This window comes from Leptosomus discolor, chromosome 1 (genome assembly GCF_034619465.1).
Source record: "Leptosomus discolor isolate bLepDis1 chromosome 1, bLepDis1.hap2, whole genome shotgun sequence".
Taxonomy (NCBI): Eukaryota; Metazoa; Chordata; class Aves; order Leptosomiformes; family Leptosomidae; genus Leptosomus; species Leptosomus discolor.
The window spans coordinates 159,174,831-159,197,904 of NC_141391.1; the positions used below are offsets into that span (position 1 = coordinate 159,174,831).

The window sequence follows — 23,074 nt, forward strand, 5'->3', positions numbered from 1 at the left end:
ACATGTATTTGTGTAAATTTAGCTAATTGTGACAGTAAATTCCATGCATTATTAAAAAAAAAAAATTGCATGTTATTTCCAGTTCCAACCATTCGAATGCAGGGTTAGTTTTTCAGTCTGGACTGCTCTGGAAACTTAAGTCCAATATTTACACACATTGCTCGTGCTAGAAATGATATAATCCTATTTCAGGGCAGTTTAGTCATTGATAGCAGTGTAGGTCCACAGAGGTTAGATGATGCAAACATAAATCAGCAGAAGCTGGGTTCCAGTGAGAGTTTTAAGTTTTCAGAGCCCTGGAAGGCACTAGCAGTCATCTTAATGTGGAAAACTAACACACAGACCATAAATATGCTGAGTGCAGTGCTTTTTGGGGCCATAAGCAAAGCACATATTTTTTTTTTTAAAAAAGGAGCTATTTGTGTATGTTTGTGCAGCATTTTATGTTGTCATTGCCAGTCTGGCTTCCCTCTGTCCCCTTTTGTAGTCATAATAAAGAAATGCACCTCTCTGCTTCCCCGTACTCCTACTTCATCTTTTTGGGGAACACAGATATGATTGTATTGTGCTTAGCCGGGTTAAATACCTATTGGAAAATGAAGCAGCAGCTTAGGAGACGTGTCATTCTGCTGCAGCTTGTATGGTGTACTCGCGTGGTCTTCTGAGTATGGCATTGCCCCACCTATCCAGCTGGCTTTCCCCTGCCGTTGCTTCACAGCCCTTTGGCAGTAGTGGGAAATAGTTACACGTGTCCCAGTTAAGCATAAATGATTTCTCCACTTTTTTCCTGTCCTTTCCAGTTGTACCATATTTTCATATATAGATTGTTGTGTTTCAGCCTTTTGGTCTTGTGGAGGTAGGCTTGCTTCTGTTCTCCTAAATTTAAGTAAGCAAGCTTAACCCTTGCTGTCACTGAAACACTCTCAAATCAAACCTTGTAATCTCTTAATAAGCTGTGTTTTGCCCGGATCATGAAATTTGCACTGAAGATGAAATCAATAGGCATTTACCTGAATAAAAATCTCAGGGTAAGGCTTTTGCAGGGTGAGCTCATTATAGAATCATAAAATCATTTAGGTTGGAAAAGACCTTTAAGATCATAGAGTCCAGCCATTAACCAAGAACTGCTAAGTCCTCCACTAAACCATGTCCCTAAGTGCCACATCTACGTGTCCTTTTAAATACCTTCAGGGATGGTGACTCAACCACTTCCCTGGGCAGCCTGTCCCAGTTCTTGACAACACTTTCAGTGAAGAAATTTTTCCCAATATCCAATGTAAACTTCCCTGGCACAACTTGAGACCATTTCTTGTCCTGTCACTAGTTACCTGGGAGAAGAGACTGACACCAACCTTGCTACAACCCCAGTTCCCTCAGCCATTCCTCGCACGACTCCTCTGTTGCTCTAGACCCTTCACCAGCTTTGTTGCCCTTCTCTGGACACACTGCTGGCTCATGTTCAGCTGGCTGTCAGCCAGTACCCCCCAGTCCTTTTCCACCAGGCAGCTTTCCAGCCACTCATCTCCAAGCCTGTAGTGCTGCATGGGGCTGTTGTGACTGAAGTGCAGGACCCAGCACTTGGCATTGTTAAACCTCATACAATTAGCCTCGGCCCATTGGTCCAGCCTGTTCAGATCCCTTTGAAAAGCCTTTCTACCCTCAAGCAGATCAACGCTCCTGCCCAGCTTGGTGTCGTCTGCAAACTTACTGAGGTTGCGCTTGTTCCCTTTGTCCAGACCATTGATAAAGATATTAAACAGAACAGACACCAATACTGAGCCCTGGGGAACACCACTTGTGACTGGCTGCCAGCTGGATTGAACTCCATTCACCATAACATTTTGGGCCCGGCCATCTAGTCAGTTTTTTACCCAGTGAAGTGTACACTTGTCCAAGCCATGAGCCGCCCGTTTCTCCGGGAGAATGCTGTGGGAAATAGTGTGGAAGGCTTTCCTAAAGTCCAGGTAGACGACATCCACAGCCTTTCCCTCATCCACTAAGCGGATCATCTCGTCATAGAAGGAGATCAGGTTAGTCAAGCAGGACCTGCCTTTCATAAACCCATGCTGACTGGGCCTGATCATCTGGTTGCCCTGTATGTGCCACGTGATGGTGCTCAAGATGATCTGCTCCATAACCTTCCCTGGCACCGAGGTCAGACTGACAGGTCTGTAGTTCCCGGGATCCTCCTTCTGGCCCTTCTTGTAGATGGGTGTAACACTTGCTGACTTCTAGTCCACTGGAATCTCACTGGATAGCCAGGACTGCTGGTAAATAATGGAAAGTGGCTTGGTGAGCACTCCTGCCAGCTCCCTCAATACCCTTGGGTGGATCCCCTTGGGCCCCAATAGACTTGTGTGTGTCTAAGTGGTGTAGCAGGTTGCTAACCATTTCCTCTTGGATTATGGGGGCTTCATTCTGCTCCCTGTCTTCTGATTCAGGGGGCTGAGCACCTGGAGACGACTAGTCTTACTATTAAAGACTGAGGCAAAGTAGGCATTAAGTACCTCAGTCTTTTCCTCATCATTTGTCACTTGTTTCCCCCACATCCAGTAAAAGATGGAGATTCTCCTTAGCCCTTCCTTTGTTGCTAATGTATTTATAGAGACATTTTGTATTGTCTTTTATGGTAGTAGCCAAATGAAGCTCTAGTTGGCCTTTGGGCCTTCTAATTTTTTCCCTATATAACCTCACAACATCCTTGCAGTCCTCCGGAGTTGCCTGCCCCTTCTTCCAAAGGTCATAAACTCTCTTGTTCTTTTCCTGAGTTCCAGCCAAAGCTTTCCATTCAGACAGGCCCGTGGTCTTCCCCACTGGCTTATCTTTTGGGACATGGGGACAGCCTGCTCCTGCACCTTTAAAGATGGTTTCCAACCATCACATCACCCACAGGTCATTCTCTGTTCACAAACAACAGGTCCAGTAGGGTGCCTTCCCTCGTTGGCTCACTCACCAGCTGTGTCAGGAAGTTCTCTTCCACACAGTCTAGGAACCTCGTAGACTGTTTCTTCTCCATTGTATTGTGTTTCCAGCAGATGTCTGGTACATGAGAACAAGGGCTAGTGATTGTGAGACTCCTCCCATCTGCTTATAGAATATTTCACCTGCCTCTTTGTTGGGGTTGGGTGGTCTATAACAGACTCCCACAATGATACCTGCCTTGTTGGCCTTCCCCCTGATTCTTACCCATAAACACTCAACCTTATCTTCACCATCATCAAGTTCTTTGCCTATCCCTTCTGAAGAGTTTATAGCCATCCGTTGCAGCGCTCCGGTTGTGCGAGTCATCCCGCCGTGTTTCTGTGGTTGCAACTATATCATAGTTTTCCTGCTGCACAATGACTTCCAGCTCCTTCTGTTTGTTGCCCATGCTGCATGCATTGGTGTAGATGCACTTCAGTTGGGCTACCACCTTTTTGGGGGTAGAAGCCATAATTCCTATGTGATCATTCTCAGCCATTTCTATGGTTTCTAAAGCATCAATAACCCTTTCATCTGGGCTGCTGCATGGCTCTCCATCCCCTACCTCCACTGAGATCACAGAATCACAGAATGTTAGGGGTTGGAAGGAACCTTGAAAGATCGTCTAGTCCAACCCCCCTGCCAAAGCAGGACCACCTAGAGTAGATCACACAGGAAAGTGTCCAGGTGGGTTTTGAATGTCTCCAGAGAAGGAGACTCCACAACCTCTCTGGGCAGCCTGTTCCAATGCACTGTCACCCTCACAGTGAAAAAGTTTTTCCTTATGTTAGTGTGGAACCTCCTATGCTCCAGCTTGCACTCGTTGCCCCTTGTCCCGTCATTGGACATCACTGAGAAGAGCCCAGCTCCATCCTCCTGACACTTGCCCTTTACGTATTTGTAAACATTAATGAGATGGCAGACTGAAGGACCTCACTAGTACACAGTCCCTCATACATTGGCATGCTACCCCCATGCATATCTCTAGTGAGACTGGTTTTATCCCTTTCCTGCTTCAAATCTAGTTTAAAGCTCTTTCAATGAGCTCTGCTGACTCCTGTACAAAGATCCCATTGAGACAGGTGTATCCCGTGTGTTGCCAGCAGGCCTGGAGTTGTGTAAACTGACCCATGATCAAAACACCCCAAAATTCCGTTGGTGACACCGGGCTTGGAGCCAGGTATTGATCTGCTGGCTCTTGCTGTTTCTTCCCTCATCGTTCCCTGCAACTGTAATGGTAGAGGAGAACAGTACCTGTGCTCCTGATCCCTTAACCAGTTGCCCCAAGGCTCTGAAGTCTCTCTTGATTGCCCTCGGACTTGTTGCAACTCCATCACTGCCTGCCTTGAAAATCTACGATGGATAATAACCTGAGGGCTGTACCAGGGTAGGATGCTTTCACATCTTCAAGATGGGCCCCGAGAAGGCAGCAGACTTCCCTAAGTGGGTCCAGTCTGTATATTGGGCCTTCTGTTCATCTCAGGCAAGAGTCTCCCATGACAATGACTTATCTTTGTTCTTTACGGAAGCAGTTTTGATGTGGGGTGTAGATGGACTTAACCTTGGTGACACCTCTAAGCTAGGTGAACCATTGTCCTTATCACTGTTTGGTTCCACTTGCAGAGCCTGGCACTTGACAAGGTGGGGTAGTCACAGAGGAGACATGCCTATTGTGCTGGGCAGTAACTGGTCGCCATTGCCCCCTATCCCTTAAGTCCCTGTGTTCAGCCAGGCGGAGAGAAGATAGGGTATTCTCCATATCATCCATCCTTGTCTGCCTGTTGGGCCTGTCCCAGGGAAGGTAGGGTGCGTTTCCAGTAGTCTTGTCTCTCTCTTGCACTCCCTGATACTCCTCAACCTACTCATCTCCTCCCGGAGTTCTGTCATTAAGCGGAGGAGTTCCTCTCCATGTACGCACCTCCCGGGGTGCTCGCTGCAGCTGTCCAGTCCTGGCATGAGAGCAGGGCACATCATCCTGCAGCCGGACACCTGGGTGGCAGTGTGTTCCCATCAGAGCTCTGTCTGGTTAGCTGCATCAGTTGTGGTGGGTCCAGAGCTTAGAGAGGCCATGCTTTCTGCTGGGTGGATACCATTGCTCCCTGGTTGAGCTGGCAGAGATTCAGCCACCTTCCTGCATGCCCTTGCATGTGAACTGAGGTGCCACGCTGGTGCTCCTGGGCACTGTTGCTCCCTAAGGGCTGCTTCTGTATGTAAGAAGGGGGACTTGGCTGCTGTTGCTCCTCCCACCTAAGTCTCATCAGCTGCTGTGATGTGAGCTGCAGGCTGCTGGTGGTGCTCTCAGTCCCCCTGAGGTTCCCCTGGTTTTGGAACACCCCCCTGGTGCACCGCGCTGGAGCTGCTTGCTTTGGTGACATTACGTATGTGAATCTAACTCTTCCGTTTAACACAGTGGTCATGTTTTGAAACAAGTGTTCATCCTTGCACCCTAATGCGTTCTTTTTCTGTCTCAAAGACTTTTGGTTGGATCCTGACTGCTGCTTTCTCGTAACACCGTGAGGGTCTTTCTTGGTGCCTCCCTCGAGTGCCTAATGTCCTATCTGTTGAATATCTTTAATTCAGGACTTAACACATTGTATATATCTGGCTTAACCTTTGGCTACTGAAGCAGCAGACTCTTCTCTTCAAACATGCAAAGAAGACAGCCTCTATATAAATGTGTAACACCATGAGGTAAATCATCACCACTTCTACTCCACGGTACTCCGAAGAAATCCATGTAAGAGCACAGGTGCATGTCAGGGCAGAAACTGGGCTCTGTGTCATAAATCTTTGTTTTGGAGACAGGCTTGTTAGGTGGGCAATCATCCTTCTACCTCTCCTGGTTTTTTTTTGCTCTTGAGAGCTGTCAAAGTAGCAGTGTGGTTGTAGGTCTTATAAAATACTGATACTTATGTGCCAAGAGGAAAGAAGATGTCATATGTTACAGTAATAAGTAGCTCTGACAGAAGGATGTAATTGTGCCAGGGCTTCTGGTGACCTCATGAACCACATGAGTGGGTTTGGGGTGGCTTCTCACCACATGCCCCAGATGGGAGGTGCCTTGATTGCATGGTTGTATTTGAAAATTAAACCAGTTGTACTTCAATCACTTCATCTCGGTTTTCGCACTTCTCCTTACTTGTGATCGTCTCAAACCCTCCACTTCTATCCAAGAGTGACTTGAACGTGTGCTGTGTTTCAGTATCAGGAACAAAACCTGTATGGCATGGGTCTTCAGCTACTGTCTTCTCTTGGCGTAGTGTTTTCTGCCATGAAGCCCCCTTTTGGCTTCCTTGCTGAGCCCTCCATCCATCCTCCCTGTGCTTCGAGTTAAACACCTTCCCATTGCTCACCTCTTCCGGCAGCTCCTACTGGCCCTTTGGCCTTCAGCTTCCTCACTTTCCTCTTCCCACAATGCTGATTTTTATTTTGGCTGGGAGTTTGTGAATATATTTTATCTACGTGCAAAATATGGCACTAGCTGATGGTGCAAATTACCCATACTGTTCGGCGATGACCTTGTGAAACCCAGCATCTGGTGCAGCAGTAATTAAGCAGACGTGCTCTTGTGTCACTGGGTGTGGGTATTAAAAGACACTTGGCTCTTGGTGCCGCACATGGAGGATACTGTGAGCAGTGGCTGCCAGCAAGGATGCAGTGCTGTTGCTGGATCCCATGGTAGGGAGGTCCATTTATTTCAGAGCGGTTGTTGAGGCGCCATGTTGCAACTTAGCTGAAGGCGGGGTGACATCCCAGATTTAGGAAACAGCTGGAGAAACGTTGCTACTGGCTCCAGTGGTCTTCATCTGTGCAAGCTTCAGGATCGCTGTGAGATCGGTTGGAGAGACCCTGCAGCAGTTTGCTAGTTGGTGTCTCTTCCTTCAGTTCCTTTTCTTCTCGCGCCCCATCAGACCTCGTTTGCATCTCAGGTTGCTGCAGAGAGGGCCAGGAGAAGGGAATGCGCCCTCTTCCCCGGAAGCCTGTTGTGCCGCTCTCGGCCCGGTGTACTGTGATGCTGGGGCAGCCTTCCCATGCCCCATGTTACCCACCCTTCCTCTGTCCTGTCTCTTGGGCAGCCCTGGGGCTTTGTGGCCGCCATGTGCAGCATGAGGGGCAGCAGTTGTGCTCCCAGACCACCACCAGCCTCCGAGAAACCTCCCTCCTTGACAAACACAGCTGAAAGCCCTGTTTGCCCCAGCCTCTGGTGCTGTCCTCAAGTGGTCCCTTAGTTTGGGGTGCTTGGCTCTGAGCCTGCTGCCCCTAGGGGCATCTCCACCACCGTGCACCCAGATTGCTCTGCCAGCATCCGTTGACCCTTTGATCTGATATGTCTTGTGGGTGACAAATAAGGTAAGTTTTCTTCTTTGACTTTTGGGAGAGACAATCAATGGTAGTTTACTGCCATTGAGAGAAAAAGAGATGGTGGTGCGAGTCTGCGTGATGGCACTAAACAATGGCATCCCTTTCTGTAGGCTGCCAGGTGTCAGAAACGTGGTTTTATGCTCTTCTTGTGTATTCGGCCTCCTCTGTGACCTGCAGGCTAGGTGGGTTCGTGTAGCAGTAGCTTGGCTGGAAGCAGCCCTGTGCATGGGTCTTCCCCAGGGCCAGGGTTGGGCTGGTGGGCTTCTGCCTGGGAATTCCACCAAGGTCAGCAGGATTGCTTGGATTCAGGGGTGGGAGCTGGTCCTACCCCAAGTTACGTCCGCTTAACCGACAGTGTGACTTCAAACCAGTTAAATTTGCATGTAAATGTTCCTGGGTGGATTGAGGGCTGCCCAGGCCAGGAGATTTGCATCATCTGAGCTAGGGTGGTTCCTTTTACTGGGTTTTCCTTTAATTCAGGCACAAATTATGTGTAAACCTTGTAATGGGAATGCACATGGGGGAATATGGTACAGGGTGCTGATTTCCACGGGACTTCCACTGATTTCAGTTCACCAATCAGTAGGTTGGGCACGGCTTTTGTATGGTACTTAACAGTGCTCATAACATTAATTGCCTTCACTTTTTGATAAAGAGTGCCCGTTTAGAGGGAGGTGCAACAACTATGAGCTGATACATATAGCTTTGCTTGATAAATAGCAAATACTGATCTGCATACAATCTGCACTTTGTTCCTTGGTTCAGAATTTCCATTTTTCTCCCCAGGGTATACTGATTTTTAATGCTAGGTGTGAGAGGCTCACTGTAATGCTGCCTCCCTGTCAGGAAAAAACCCTGGATAAGCAGATGCCTGCCACGCTCAGCTCCACCAGCTGTTGCGCAGGCCGACAGCTAAAGATACATGTTTTGCATCTTCCATGGGGAGTGTTTCATGTTTGTGAGTAATTAGCATTAATAATAATTAATGTTGGATAGAGATAGTTTGTACCTCTACAACGTGTTTGTTTTGAGAATCTCAAAATGCAGGTAGCTGTGGGCTAAGAGCCTGGAATCAGTCTTGATGCAGCTGGGGTTGACTGCTTTAACCCCACTGTTCCCTAATGAAAAGTGTGGGAAAGATGGAAATAAGAGCTTGACGACGACGCTCCTCATCACTTGTGCAGCAGCTTCTGGGTAGCACCCCTCCTACCCACACAGGGCTGCTTGTTGTGTATCTTATATAGCCCTTGTGAGCATCAGCGCTTATCTGTTAGGCTTCCTGCAGAGCAAAGCATAAGCAGGAGGCGATTGCAGCCCTGAGCAGCCCCACTCAGCAGAAGCAGCGTGTGGCTGCCCCGGTGTGTACCCCTGCCAGCAGCCAGTGCCAGCATCCCGCTTGTGCGTGCCCGTTGGCTGCCTGCAGAAGTTGGGTGCTGTTTGGTGGGACAGCAGTGAGAGGGATGGAAGCAAATGGGGTGTGATGGTGGGGACAGCTGGGGAAGCTGGTGACAGAGGCAGCGATTGAGCCCAGCACTGCCTTCTATGGCAGAGATGAAGCTGGTGGGCTCAGCCGTTCATCCACCATGGCCTGCGGGTTATGAGCTTGGTGGAGAGCACCTGGAGCAAAGCGGAGCTGTCATAGCCTCATTTTATTTAATGAGCAAAGCCTTGTGAAGGCACAGGTTCATTTATTGGATATGTTCCCTGTGTTCTTTCCTAGCACTTAGCTGGGCTTTACATGTTACTTGGAAGGCTGAAAAGCAGGATCATGTCTATTTATTAATCTTTGCCTAATAAAGATGACTACCAGATATGTTCTTTGGCCTTAACAAAGAGATATAATTAGTGATGAGATTAGACATGACCCAAGAGGAGGTGCTTTGCTTAGGAAAATATTCAGGGATGGCATATAATATAGTCTATCTGAGGCACTGCATCCTCCCTGGAGGCCTCGTCTTGAACTGAACAGTGACCCTTCCCAGCACTTCAGTGCCGTAGGAAACACAGGAAGAATATTAATGATAAAGGAATACACAAAGCAAGCTTTGCTTCAGTCAAACAACGCACTGCCAACCTGAAATTATTCAGCAGAAGTTTAGTTGGCGAAGTTAATAATTTAGAGTTCTGGCTGATAGCACCCTATGCAATAGCAGTGTGTTCAGCAGCCCCAGACCTGATTAAATATGCATAGACTCATTGGATGCAATTTCAGTGCAATTAGTGTATGAAGGCAGAAGGAGCTGTATCATTTCTGGAATTGCACTAAAAGACTCTAGTAGTTCTTCCATTATATGTTTTACATGGTAGTAATTGTTCCACATCAGCTGTATTTAAGTACGCCGTTTTAAGGAACGGCTGCCTGCTGTGTTATGTGTGATAGAAGAAGATGAGTAAGTACCGTGTGTGTCACTAGGCACAGAGGCTGATTGGAAATACTAAACTACTGGAGGACTAGAGAAAACTTGTTGCAGTAGATCTAGCCTCACGTGCGCTGGATTTGTATGTGTCAGCAGTAATGAGTGCAGCCTGAGGGAAAGGTTAGACCAGAGAAGATCATCAATCTCATTTGTTTTTTCTTTCTTTGCTGTAAAAACTTTTGTATCGTGCTCATCACTGAGACTTCTGAACACCAGGCACAGGAGCTTAAATACTTGTTCCACAGTCAGCAGCTGATCTGGGTGTGCGTCCTGGCAAAATACGAGTTGCTCCAACAGCTTTCCTTCGTAGAGCCACATCACTGACAGCTGTGCTTCTTCCGTCCCCAGCATGGCCGGCTCTGCAGATGGAGACTAGTCAGACCAGTTTGCACCAGTTGACAGTCTGTCTTATTCTCTTTAGTGTCCAAGGAAAATCCTCGCTTTTCTCTGTAGCTTCCTTCATTCTTTTCTCTCTCCTTTTGTCTCCTTGTTGTCCCCTGCCTTCTCTACACTGGCTCCTTTTGCCTTCCTCCTAGCTGTGTGCTCTTCAGTCTGCTGCCCACTTGTGAGCCAGGTTGCCTGAAGCTACTCCAGCTCCCTGGGCGTGTGGCGCATGTGCTTTTCTTTCTCAAAAATACATAATTTTACTAGCTTTTCACCTAATGGTGATTTAACAAAACCCTCAGAAGGGCTGGATTGCCTTCAGATGTGGATCTCTGAGTGCAGAGTCACCTGAATGAGTGGTTTCCTACAGCAGCTTAAGGGGAACATGGTCTCAGCAGCTCAAAACCAGAAAGGAGCACGAAGGGACGACTGGGCTGCGGATGGGTGCATGGTTTGTAGCATTTCACAATGCCTCATCTGAGCCTTGCAAATCACCGGTGCCAGTAGTGCCCCAGTGCTGTGACGGAGTCAGAGAAGAATAGGGGTTGGAACAGACTGCTGGAAAGCATTTAATCCAACACTTGGCTGGAGGCAAGACTAACTTCCAATTTAGGTCACTTTGCTCAAGGACTATCCGGTCAAGGGTGTTAAACAGAAACAGCAAGAAAAAGAACCTGTTCCTTCTCTGCAAATAAAGGCATAATTCACCTGTCTTGGCCGGTGTAGGTGAATTGTTCAGGCCATGGGAAGAGCTTTCATATTCTTGCTTTGGTTAAAATTCTGAAGATGTGAAACCTGTATTTACTGGTATGAGTTCATACAGGTGTCTGCTCACCTGGTTGTTTGATCTTGGTGCCTTATTGTGTCTGTCCAGTGGAGGCCTAGGTTCGTTTATTTTTTGCAGCATGATGGTGCAGAGAGAGGGCAGCTGCATGGTCCTGAACAGAAGGCTGAGATTGGGGCCTTCTTGTTCAGAAGCTGGGTCCTTGCGTCCCTGTGAGGACATCTCCAGCATTGAGGGTTTCAAAGGAGCCTAAGGGAAGGCCAAAAGTAGAGTGGGAATTGGGCATTTAGGACCATGTTGATGCTGATTTCACTAAGGTGCCTGCAGCTGCCCTGGCCTTCACTCACCCCTTCTCAGCTGCCCTCCAGAAACCTCTGGGGCCCTTGGCATCTAGGTACAGGAACCTGGGAATTTAGGGCAGCTGAATGCCACCCTTAATGCCTCTCTGGTCCCCTTGAATATTCAAGCCTCCAGCTCCCTACCTTGGCTTCCCAGTCAGTAATTTGAGGATAACAGAGGTGTCTGCTTCTCAGATGTGCTGGCAGGATTAATGGGTGAGTTTTTGGGAAGCACTTTGAAGAGGAATGCGTGAGCAGTGTTGTTGTTGCAGGGTGGCAGCTGGGATTTGCTCTCTGTGTGCAGAGGGCAGGATGGCTTGAGCCACCTCTGGCCAAAACTGCAGTCCCACCAATGTTTGTAGCATGTACAGAATAGTCTGTGCCGCCTCAAAATAAGCATCTGCCCCATTTTCCACACTTGTTATCAGCCTGGTGGATGCAAATGAAGCTCTGCTGACACAAGTCACTTCTCCACCTGAGATGGCATTCTACAGGTTTGCAGGCACCAGGAATAGGTTCAGAGGTATGTGTGCCAAACAGGTACTCTGCCTTGTTTGTGGAGCCCCAGAAAGGTAAGGCTCTCATGGTAGTGCTGGAGTTTAGCGTATGATGTCTAAGTCAGCTGTCACGCCTGCAAAACCCAAAGAAGGCGCTGCGTCGACAGTGCTTTGGAGGAAGGTCAGCAAACTGCTTGTTTCACCATGGATGGTAACCTTTATCAAGCATTTAGTGCTCTTCATTATGGAAGGTGTTACTATGAGCTGCAAAACAACCTTTTGAGGGAGGGAGCTGTTGTTAGGATGTGGAGTACAGATGCAGAGCTCCAGCACTAGGCAGTCTCTTGGGTATTGCATGGGAAAACCTGCAAGTGGGCAGCACTTTGAAGCTAATCATATGTGACTGCCTGCTGGGCTCGTCTTCATTTCCCCCTTTGCCCTTGGGCTTTGTTGAGAGGCAGAAAACTCGGTGATAGCTTGAGTCTGTCCCATTTGGCTGTCAACTTTCAAGATACAATGATGGAGTTACAACAAGTGGCTGATGGTATAGTGAGGACAGATTGAAGGAGAAGTTTTAAGCATACACAATAGGGATGAGGAGCAGACCAAAGAAGGGCAAGAGGGACGAGGGAATGATGGTGCAGGACTGAATGTCTTCTTGCTCATTTATGTCAAGAGTGACCCATATAAATCCATGTGGAAGGACCTTGGCTACCACTTACACATTAGCTCTGTGAGGTATGTCTCAAGCAAGGAGGAAGAAGGAAAACCATGGCTTAATGAGGAGAAAGAGTAAGAGAATTTGTCAGAAAGCCAAAAAAAAATGAGGCATCTTGAAAGTTTGGGTAGCTCATGGGAACTTTTAATTTAAGCATCTAACTTTTTTTTTTCAAATTTGTAATAATCAGCTTTTGCTACCTTTAAAAATGTAATTTGTATTCAATGCTTTCTACTACCTGTGTGTTTTGTTCAATTCTGAAAAAAAGGTAAACCTGTACATTATGAAAATCAGCTAGGTTCAGCTTTGCATCTGTCTCTCAATTCTTTATTTTTTATTTTACATTAAGAAAGGATTTTCCCTATTTTATTTTTCCATGCTGCTACTTCTGGAGGATCTGTTCTTTTCCAAAAATTAGCTATTGCACATATGGCTGTCAGTAGCACTTGTGTCGTTGTTGGGTTCTTTCCCAACACAGGAATTTCCTTGGGTTGTAACCTAATAAAATCAATGTGAGTTTTGTGCATAAAGCTATTTCACTGATCTTAAATATTCTATTTGTTGTTTTTCCTCTAAAACAGTACTTTAGGATATTCTTACATTTTCAGAAAGGTCCTTTCTTGAAGGAGAATCATAAATAATAAGGTTTTCGTGGATGTTTAATGGATGGAGACTCTTGAAGTAAGGAGAAACCTGTACAGAATTCCCCATTTTTCCTCCTGCAGGAATAGTTTGCTTTCTTTTTCGTAAATATTGTGGAGGTTACAGAAGTACATTGCCCGAAGGGGTGGGCGAGGAGTTAGCCACTTCATTTCTTTATAAAGCATTTTTGGAAACCTGAACAGTATTTCTCTTTGCAGCATTTGTATGTGGCAAATGTAATGGCAAAATTCTCTGGTTAAAAATGGCCTGAGAGGTTTCCAGAACATTTTTATAAAAATTAATTATTGCAAGTATTCACTAGGGGAGGCGTTCGGTAACGGAATGAAGTATGAGTGTGAGGAACAGATTATTGCCTTTAAGACAAAGATATATTCGTATTCGGTTTTGCATAAACATAAATTGATCTATAATCAAGTAGACCAGTTCTATTGAGGTTCTACATATTCAGCAGCTCTGCAAGAGAAGTTGGTTCATATCTTCCATCAGACTTCAACAATGGAAGCATGTAAATCATTTTCCCATGAAAATTAAAGTTAGAGTCACAACTTTATTAATCTGATTATTCAAAAAAACTTTTCTCAAAAGCAGGGATAAACCAAGGAGCTAATAGTTAAATACTTGCCTTCAAAAAGAAAACCAAAAAAAGCAGATTTTTTCAGTGGAAGGCATTGGTTAGTTGAGGCCATGGGAACTGTTTGTTTAATGATGTGACTTTTAATATAGTTGTGGTTTAAAAGAATTGGGTAGGAAGGATTTAAATACTTCTTTTATTTCTAGAATATCAGCTGATAACTTGAATGTAAACAGGAAAATACAAGTTCTTCATCCACCCAAAGCAGGACGATACCGTCATGTAACTAAAGGGCAGTTATTGTGGATTGCAAGCAGGACTGCTAGATTCATAAAAAAATGCTGTTTGCATTTTTTTATCCTAAACCACAGGGTGTTTTTGATTATCCAGTTATTCCTGGCCTCTCAAGGGAAAGTTTGGAAATTCAGAGTAAGAAGAAATAGCAAGACAAATGGAAGAGGTTGACATTGTTCTGGTTCACATCAAGTTGAGCCATGTTAGGGACAGAACCGTTGTGATTGAAAATGTGACCGCAAAGTCTGTCTTTGACTGTGGATTTTAAACCTGCATTCCTTTTTGGCAGAGGAAGCAGCTTTGATAGCGTGCTGCTGTTGGCATATAACCTACAGATTTTTTTTCTTTTTTGGTGCTTTTTGGTGATGATGATTGTAGACCTCCAGTTTACTGAGGTCCAGATGCTGGTGCTTTTGTGCACCTCGAATAGTGACACTATTACCAGCTTCTGTGATTTTATTGCTAGTGTTTCAAGGACTGTTTCCTTACTTGCTGTAAAGCCCCAGCTACTACAGTGGGATTTCATAAGAATTGCTGTGTTCATTTAATTTTCCTCCTTCCCTCAAAAGACACCCCCACCACACAGTTTTTACATGCTGCGGCTGTGCAAAAGAGCTCAAAAATAGGAAGCATGTGTGCTCCAGAGGCTCAGAAACCTGAGAGCAAATAAAAAGAATTATGGTTTGAAAATATATAAATTGGGCTTTTTCAGCTGGTCACCCATTAGGGGGGAAGAGGGCAGCTGGCAGATGAAGTTTAAACCTTTGTGGTCAGCTGATCTGAGCCCTCAACCCCAGGTACTGGTATTGCATGTCAAAGGAGCTTTGACCAGATGTGAGCACAGCGCATTGGGAAAGGTGTTGGAGAAAATATTAAACATGAACAACACATTTTGCTATAAATGCAGTTCAAACACTCTTATTTAAATAATTAGCCTTAGCATCCCAGTCCTGTTTCCACAGTTGCCTCTAAAACATAGGCCTTGCCCAAGTATTAACTGATCAAAGATGTACTAGAGTATCATCTAGTTTATTCAAGCGGGTCCTCCAGGTCATAGAGAAAATATGTGAAGGGATATGGTAGGGCTTTTCTGCCTGTGCTGTGACTGCTGAGTGGATTTTAGGTTGGTCTCAGCCTGGAGAGGCTGTCAAGACCTGGCTGACTTGGGTGGACTCAAGACCAGACCTGTGCAGAAGCTTTCTTTCACCACATCACCCAAAGATGCGGGTTCCCATTACCCCTTCCTATGCCAGTGATAAACTCATGCTTGTGGAGACAACAGACAGAAGGATTCATGTACCATTTAAACTCTTATTTGAAATATCCAAACACAGCTCGATGTTTTTGGTGTATATGGGTGCAGTTGTCATAGACTCCCTTTTTCTTCCAAATACTTATTAAGTAAGAAGCAGCAGTATCTGGTAATCAAAGACATGAAATACATTTATTATCTGAAGACTAACAGCCTGCTATACAAACTGATGTCATGAGTCTGCAAATGCGGGAATCTTATAAGATGCCAGGATACCATAGAGCACTATAATTAAGTGCTTTTACCTGGGGCTCCTTATTTAAAACGAACAAGACTGTTGGCGGTAAAAATGATGGAGAGGAGTCTGCCAAAGGAGGTGAGCATTTTCTACCTGTCACAAATGCTAAAAATATACAAAGTAAGTTGTGGAAAAAGTGTACTTCAGGCAATAAAGGTTCTGTAGAAGATTGTGGTTTATCTACAGTGTTCATTTAAGGGAGAGACTTAGTGATGGAAAATGTACCCTAATGAGTCTTTCTGGACTGTGATTCCTCTAGGCATCTTGAATATTCAGAGCAAATTTTGGCACTTTGAGTTTGCAAGTCGCAGGGTTGCTCCGAGATGGAGTTGGCATTGCCTGCTGTGTCTGGGTCAGGCTGTTCTCCATCTTATATCTGAACATCATGTCGTAACAGCCTTGTGATGCCAACGGCCCCGAGTGCTGGGGCTTTTGAGATTGGCTGGCAGGCCAGTGGGATTAGCCAGCAGAAGCACTGCTTCTTGGGATTTATTGATTGAGTATGGTGTCACTGGTTTGGAGGAGGCATGTGAATGTGACTTTTTGTGGGTGAGACTGCGTGCAGTATCATTGGCAGGGTCTCTTTTGGGTGGACAAAGAGGTCTTAGCTCCTGTTGGCACACGGAGGGGCTCCCTAATACTTGTGGTTCAAGGTTTTCTGTAGCATTGAGGTCCTCCAGAATCTCACTGTGGTAGTAGGTCTGTGTGGTACGTACATACAGTGTCCATTGATTTCCTCCAAGAGAAAGTGGTCCTTAGCATGATGCTTTCTGTTTTGGAAGTATGTAAGTACATATTATCCACAGTCTGTGTTATGATTTTGGAGATGCGCTGGTGCTTTTTTTGGCCTTTCTGTCTTTCTGGAAAGCTCTTTGCCTATTCCACTGTGACATTCTTCTTCCAGCAACACTAGTGAGGGGTCACTTTAAATTCCAATTTTCCCACATGTGTTCCTTTTTTCTGGATTTGAGAACTGTAAATTTGTCCTTGTTCTTGACACTCCCAGGCATGTCCTGATGCTTGGAAATAACTGTTGTGCATGCTGAGACTATCTGCATTCTAGTGCATGCAGAGAAGTTACAGTGAATAGGTACAATACACAGTGTATAGGTGTTGTACTGCATGTCTGTGGACATTAGATATCCAGCTCAAGTGTGGACCATTGAGAGGTATGGGCATACAGCACTCTCAGAGTTTCCCAGGAGCTGGGACTTGCTGTGCTTGTGCAGTGTAGTATTGCTTCTGCAGGGATGCACAATTTGGTGAAAGCAGGTGGTAGAAAAGGGAATACTTAGTTTCCTCTCAAAGAGTTTGACCTGGGGGCGTGTGGAGGGGAACCACAACAAGTTATTTTTGCTTCAATTTTGGTTTAATTTTACTGGCAGTTAACAGCTCTGGTTACAAGTCAAACAAAGAGCAAAGGGATGGATTTCCCCTCCCCATTTTCTGGACTGTGCAATGGCTTGCTGATTTGTCTACACCGTGCTCAGTGAGGGTAAGGGAGTCGTTGGACTTCAAACTGGAGAAAAACTTCGTTAAATAGGGATGGACTTAAGTCCATGCAAAATTGTGAGTTATCTCTGGATTATGTGGGCAGCCCTGGAAGGGGCCTGTGTGCTGCAAAATGTGTTTTACAAATTAAAAAGGTGCTCTTTGATTTTGTTTAAAATGAAGTCTGTTATGAAGTGATTGGACAAATAGCTCAAAGCTGGTGAAAAACAGTGAGCAAAGAAACGACATGATTCAGGCAGAAAGGAATATTTAAATATACAGAGTATGAAGGCATGTTAAGTACAGAGTTAGTGACCCAGAGAAGAAATCAGGGGCTCAGGATGGGTTACCTGAGCGTTCCTTTGGTGTGGTCCTCGGAGGGACTGAGGTTTGAACCTCCATCTCCAACTGTGGGAAGTCCGCTTAAAATAACCAGCGGGGGTTTGCTTTTGGTTTTTATTTCAGAAATGATCCTTTTTACTGGGTACTGCTTGTGGAAAAAAACTCTGTACTTCGAAGAAGTGATGTATTGTGCTTTTTGAAAGCCAAGCCTCTCCCAGTTCCCTTGGAGTTGGCATCCAAACTTGCTGGTCACTAGTGAGTAGCAGGCATGTCAGATGCAAAGCAGGGGAATTTATTACTCTGCGCTGCCATTACTGCTTCCTGTGCTGTATTTGCTTTTGGGTACCATTGTTAATCTAAATGGATATACTAGAAAATAGCCAGAAGGGGATCAACAAAAAATAAAAAAAAGATTTGAAAGCAGAAGGCTTGTAGTAGAAAAGGCTGAGGATGAGATCTGTGCAGAGACAGCTGACTGAGTAGAGACACAAGATCTACAAGTACATAAAGAACAGTTTCAGAGAGGGCAGGGATCAATTATTTGCAGTCAGTTGGGACATAAATAGTGATGAATGCAGCAGCAGGGGGAAAAAAATAGGTGGAATTAATGAGAAAAAGATGAAGATTGCTTTGGGAAGGGCTACAGGGCCTCTGCTGTAGATGCTGCAGGCTTCTGGCGGTAGGGGCTGCCTTTTGCAGGGTGATCGTCCCCTGCTGGGCACAGCCTGTGGGCACCACTGTGGGCAGCTCAGTGGCCAGAAGTGATTTTAAGCCCAGGTCCCAATATCAAGGAAACACTTGAGCACTTGCTGTATTTGAGATGCGTGCTGGATTCCTGGTGGTGGCAGCAGGAGCTCAGTACCTGCTTTCCCGAGTCATGACCTAATTGACATTTCTCCAAAAATACAACTCTTCAACGTTTGTAGGAATGATCATTTCAAAGTGAACTCACTCTCAAAGTGAATTTTTAAATGGTGAAGTAAACCCAAAGCACTGAAGGAGACATTTCCAGTGACAGCTGAAGCTGGAGCTTGAGGCATTAGTTCCAGGTCAGGAGCTGTGTCTTTAAAGACCCTCAAGCTGGGGTGAACTGGTAGTCAGTGGAGGAGTGCAAGTTATTTGCAAGGGATTGGAGGTTATTTCTGATGTCTCTGGAATGAATCCTTATGTGCCGTGGGTGTAAATAAATAGTTACTGAGACATTGACTTGGTTGGTGGTGAGCAAAATGCTCGTGACAGAGAGAAATTAATGGTTCCATTTATACTTTTTGACTGTTTCTTTTTCTTCTGTAAGCATGGTTCCCACAGACATGCCATCATCTGAAAGAGCTAAAGGGGTCTTTATGGGCTTGGGACCAGAGGTAGGATCCATGCTCCGTGCATGGGTTTTTCTGGTGTTACTTTTTTGGAAGTGCAGTCTCCTTACAGAAATTAATGTTGCTTTCTCAGAAACCTGTCCACCAGCTGTTCCCACAGGTCTCTTCCCTCTTCATTGAAGAAACACAAACACCTTTAATGCTGCTAAACTAAACTTGCCAGCAAGGTAGGTGTTACCTTCACTTGAAGCTGGATGCACTCAGGTCTGATAAGGTCAGGCCTTTGGGAAGAACAGTTTTTGAGTAGGCCTCCGACTTGAAAAGGTGTTAGCTAACATCCTAAACTCGAATTTACTTGTTGGGGTGGACTTCTTGTTTGGTGTTACCTGCCATGCTAAAAGCCCAGTCTGCTTGTGGAAGAGTTGTGAGCTTGTCCTGCGCTGTGGGGTCAATTTGGAGCTTCCATGAGGAGCATGTCTTTTGGTGCCCTCGCATGAATGCCTAGCCATGTGTGTTTGAACAAACCAGCCCTGCTCTGACAAAGGTGCCTTCCTGCGTGCTGCTCCTTCTGGCGAGAGAACAAATGGGTGGGATATGGTAGTAATTCAGCTTCAGCAAACAAAAGTGTAGAGCACGTCATGTCAGAAACCAGACAGATTGGTGTTTATCAGTATTGACCCAGTATGTTCTCAGCTACACCTAAACTCCTTACTATGACAATTGCCGTCCATCTCACCTCTCTCTTTGGTTTCATTGTAAGCTGCAAAGAACCAGGACTAAATTACCTGGGTGTTGCACACAATGGAAACACTGCTGCTGTAGAAGGAGAAGCTGGTAATCTTTAGCATTTTTCATCCAAATGCAGTTATTCTGATTGCCCCATTTCAAGCCTTTCTACAAATGTTAACCTTCTCCTACCATCTTTTTATTCCTCCTCTGCAGAGCCTTTAAATCCCCATCAGCTGCTGTGGCAGTATTGGACATCTCATGGTCCTATGACAGTCCTTTGATTTCGATTTTTTTTTTTTTTTTTTCCTCCGAAAGGAAGCCCTGGGCTGGGTGAAGGTCCTTCAGAGTCTGAGCTGTTCAAACTTATCATTTAAGCACGTGCCTTTGTCCCACTGACTTCAGTATGACTTAAAATCACGTGCATTGACACCCAGGAAGAACCAGTCGTCCCCTTTGTGAAGATGTGGAAAGATGCGGACATAGCCTAGAGGCGATGGAGCTCAGGAAAATTGAAATTTTAGCATCCATGCTGCTTTCATTCCTTTTCTTCTGTATCTATTTTCCTTGGCACTAAAAATACACAAAACTTCATTATCTTAGAAACAAAACCTTTTCTTTATTCATGAACTGATGTCTGTTTTGAAATCTTATTGGGGGTTGGGGGAGGGGGGAACCCAAGACCCATCAGTTTCTTTATTTGCTTGCTGGGTTGTTTATCTCCACTGGGTGCTGCTGGTGGAAATCCTGCAATAGGCACTGCAAGGCAAAACGCGTTTTGGGAGACTTCCCAATTTAGCACCGAGATTCAGCAGGGTCCTAGAGCAGAAGCCTTGGTGTGTGGTGGAATTATGAGCTAGAATCAGGCAGAAGGAAAAAAAAACAAAAAACAAAACAGTGGAGCCTCAGATGGAAAGCGAGCAATTTGTGATAGGTGTTAAAAGCAGCATTCTTAATGGATTTGTGTATGGCCGTGTTACCCAAATCTGTTCTCGCCAAGTCCCCCATGTCCCCTGTTTGTCCCCATGTCCCTAGGCTCCTTCCAGCCCCCGCCTGTCCTCCGTGCTGCAGGCGGGCGAGAGGCAGTGTGCCTGCTGGCTCATTCTGACCCTGTGTCTCATTGTCATTTTCATTCATTTTGGAGCGACTCGACATGTTGGAAACCTCATCCCCTCAAACAGGGCTGAGGGTGGCCATGGGTTCAAAGGGGACCCCAGGGGGCTAGGGAAGCATAAGCCTCCCTGCCCTGGGAGAGCAGGCTGCCGTGGAGAGGCAAAGCCTGGGTAAAGAAGGGGAGAGACGTTTGGGAATTGCCGTTTGGATTGAGAGGCAATGATTAAGCTAACACAGTCAGCTAACCATATTAGATTTCTGAGAAGAAAATGGAAAATGAAAAAAACCTGAGATTTTCTCTTCTGTATTGCAAAACGTGATACAGATTTATAGGCAATAAAATTTCATCTGTGAAAGAACACCTAAGAGTGGGAGATCTGGCTTATCAATGCTGATTATTTTTTCATTTTCTGTTCTCCTGAAATTATGTCTAATAACATTTTTAATTAACTTTTCAATATTGTTCTTTACCGTAATAGTTTTACTTTTTGAGGCCATTCTCTGTTTTCCACTTAAAAATTAATCTTTTCCTTAAATTTCCTCTCTTCCCTCATGCTTGTTAGATGCCTTTAAGTATCAAAAATATTTTTTTTTTTTTTATTTAGTTGTTTAGGGATTATATAATTTTATTTCAGATACTCTGTTATGCATATGAAAACAGAGCTAAACAAATTTCATGCTTCAGGATATAACTGCTTCTCCAGAGATGAGGCGAGATGGTTTGTCGCACTGCACAGTTGCCTGGGTGCCATGGTCCTGCAAGTGGCTGAGGAAGCGTTGAGCATCTTTGGGCACCCTTTGAAGGCTGGGGGAGATGGGGGCACCCAGCAGCTCACAGGATTGCTCAGGACCTGGCAGCACTGAAGCCTGAAGGCTTTTCACCTTGTGCTTTAGTGTCAGGTATTGTTCGCTGCTGGAGGCAGGAACATCAGCCCGGTGATCTGTTATGTTAAAGTGAAGCACCTTCTTCTCTGTAGCTGTTAGACAGTTCTTACATGTTTTACCGTGGGGATCCTGTCTCTGCTTCTGTAGTTTTAAAATGTCTGTATAATATGCAGTGCAGGTAACAATCTCTGCAAATCAAGTCCCTTGACTGACTTCTTGCACTTTGGGACTTTATCAGCTGTTTGTCATGTTGCCAAATTGTAACTCCCTATACTGAAATTTCCCATGAAGGTTAGCAAAAATTATGCTTTTGTGTATTTTATTTTAATTTCGGAGTGGGAGGGAATTTCAACCGAAATAGCTTGGATATTTCCAAGAGCGAGATTAAGGGGAAATATGTTGCTTGATCCAGGTGAGTTATTTTGGGAGGGGGGGTTTGGGGTCTAGTAGAGAAGCTGCCCGGTGACAGGCATGCCACCTTCCCATCCTCGCGAGGATCTGCACAAAGTAGATGAAGTGCAAACCCTTGGAAAAACATTACGCTGGGAAAAGACCAGGTTTGGCAGCTGGCTTCTCCCCCCATCAGCATCCCCCTTTCTTCTCCCCCGCCCCCCCCCCCCCCCCCCCCCCCCCCCCCGCTGCACAGTGGCCATCCCTACTGGGGCAGCCCTCGCTGCTGGGCTCCTGGTGCCCCAGGCAGGTGGGTGCCCTCACCTTGCTCCCTCGGCTCCCAGTGTCGGTGTGGTGGCATTGCCTGGGCGGTGTCACGGCTATGGTGGAGCTGTCCCTGATGGGGGATTACCAGGTTGCTGCACTGTGCTCCTCTTCTCCCTGAACTCCAGCCTCTGGGCTCTCACGGGTTTAACAGGTGTATGAAGCAAAGCACAGGTGATTTTGCATGCCTTTTTGAGACAAATTAGTCTTAACTTAGGTAATCTAGGAAGCTGTTATTTAGATCCACAACCCCTTCATGCATTTCGTTGCCTCAGTGCTTTTCTCAGTTCAGATCTTTCATTGGGCTCAGATGCCTGGGGTCCCCCTCTGGCTGCCACAGGCATGGATAGTGGGTCTGGGAGCTTCTCATTCTGTCTGTAAAGCAGCTTGCTTTCCTCTTGGCCGGGTTTGCAATCAAACAGCAATGCTGCCTGTTAAGAAAAGATGTTTTCTGTTTGCAGCCTCCTTGTGTAGTCTGCTCTCATACCTGCCCTACAGTCTCTGAGCAGTGTGATCAGCAAATTGCTCAGGCCCCTGCCAGGGCTGTGCTGTTCCCAGCTACTGGAGACCCTATCGCAGCAGTGGCTCTGCTGGGTTAGTTTTCTTCTTTCAGGAGAGATTTTTGATAGGTGTCTGTTGCTGTTTCATGGTCCTGTTCTCTTGCGCTTCAGTTCAGAAGTGCAGGTGTTTTGCTTCTGCAGTTTTCCAGTAACTGAGCAATAGTTTACGTTTGCTCCACAGTAAATTTAATTTTCAGTGTACTGGCCTAGTTACATAACTGATCTGAATCCCTCTGGAACTCTCTTGTGGTTGCTTTGTATTTACTACTCCCTTCAGTTTCATGTAATCAGCAATTTAGCAATTTTACAGCTGGTTTCTCCAAGTAATTTATAGACATTATCAACAGGGTGGAATAGATACTGAAAATTTGCTGCATAGATCCCACTG

At 45.7% G+C, this 23,074-nt stretch overlaps 1 protein-coding gene across 5 annotated transcripts in view; it reads left to right on the forward strand.

Annotated features, from left to right (window-relative positions):
- ABTB3 (ankyrin repeat and BTB domain containing 3) overlaps positions 1–23,074 on the forward strand; it is a 184,588-nt gene that overhangs the window by 34,800 nt on the left and 126,714 nt on the right. The window contains exons 4-5 of one of the 5 annotated variants that reach the window (XM_086468482.1): positions 13,611–13,629; positions 15,744–15,760. The exons of 3 other annotated variants lie outside the window; for them this stretch is intronic. In XM_086468482.1, the coding sequence (XP_086324608.1) occupies positions 13,611–13,629; positions 15,744–15,760 (36 nt within the window). Of the gene's footprint in view, positions 1–13,610; positions 13,630–14,923; positions 14,951–15,743; positions 15,761–23,074 lie in introns of all 5 variants that reach the window. One more of the 5 variants, XM_086468476.1, reaches the window with a different exon arrangement.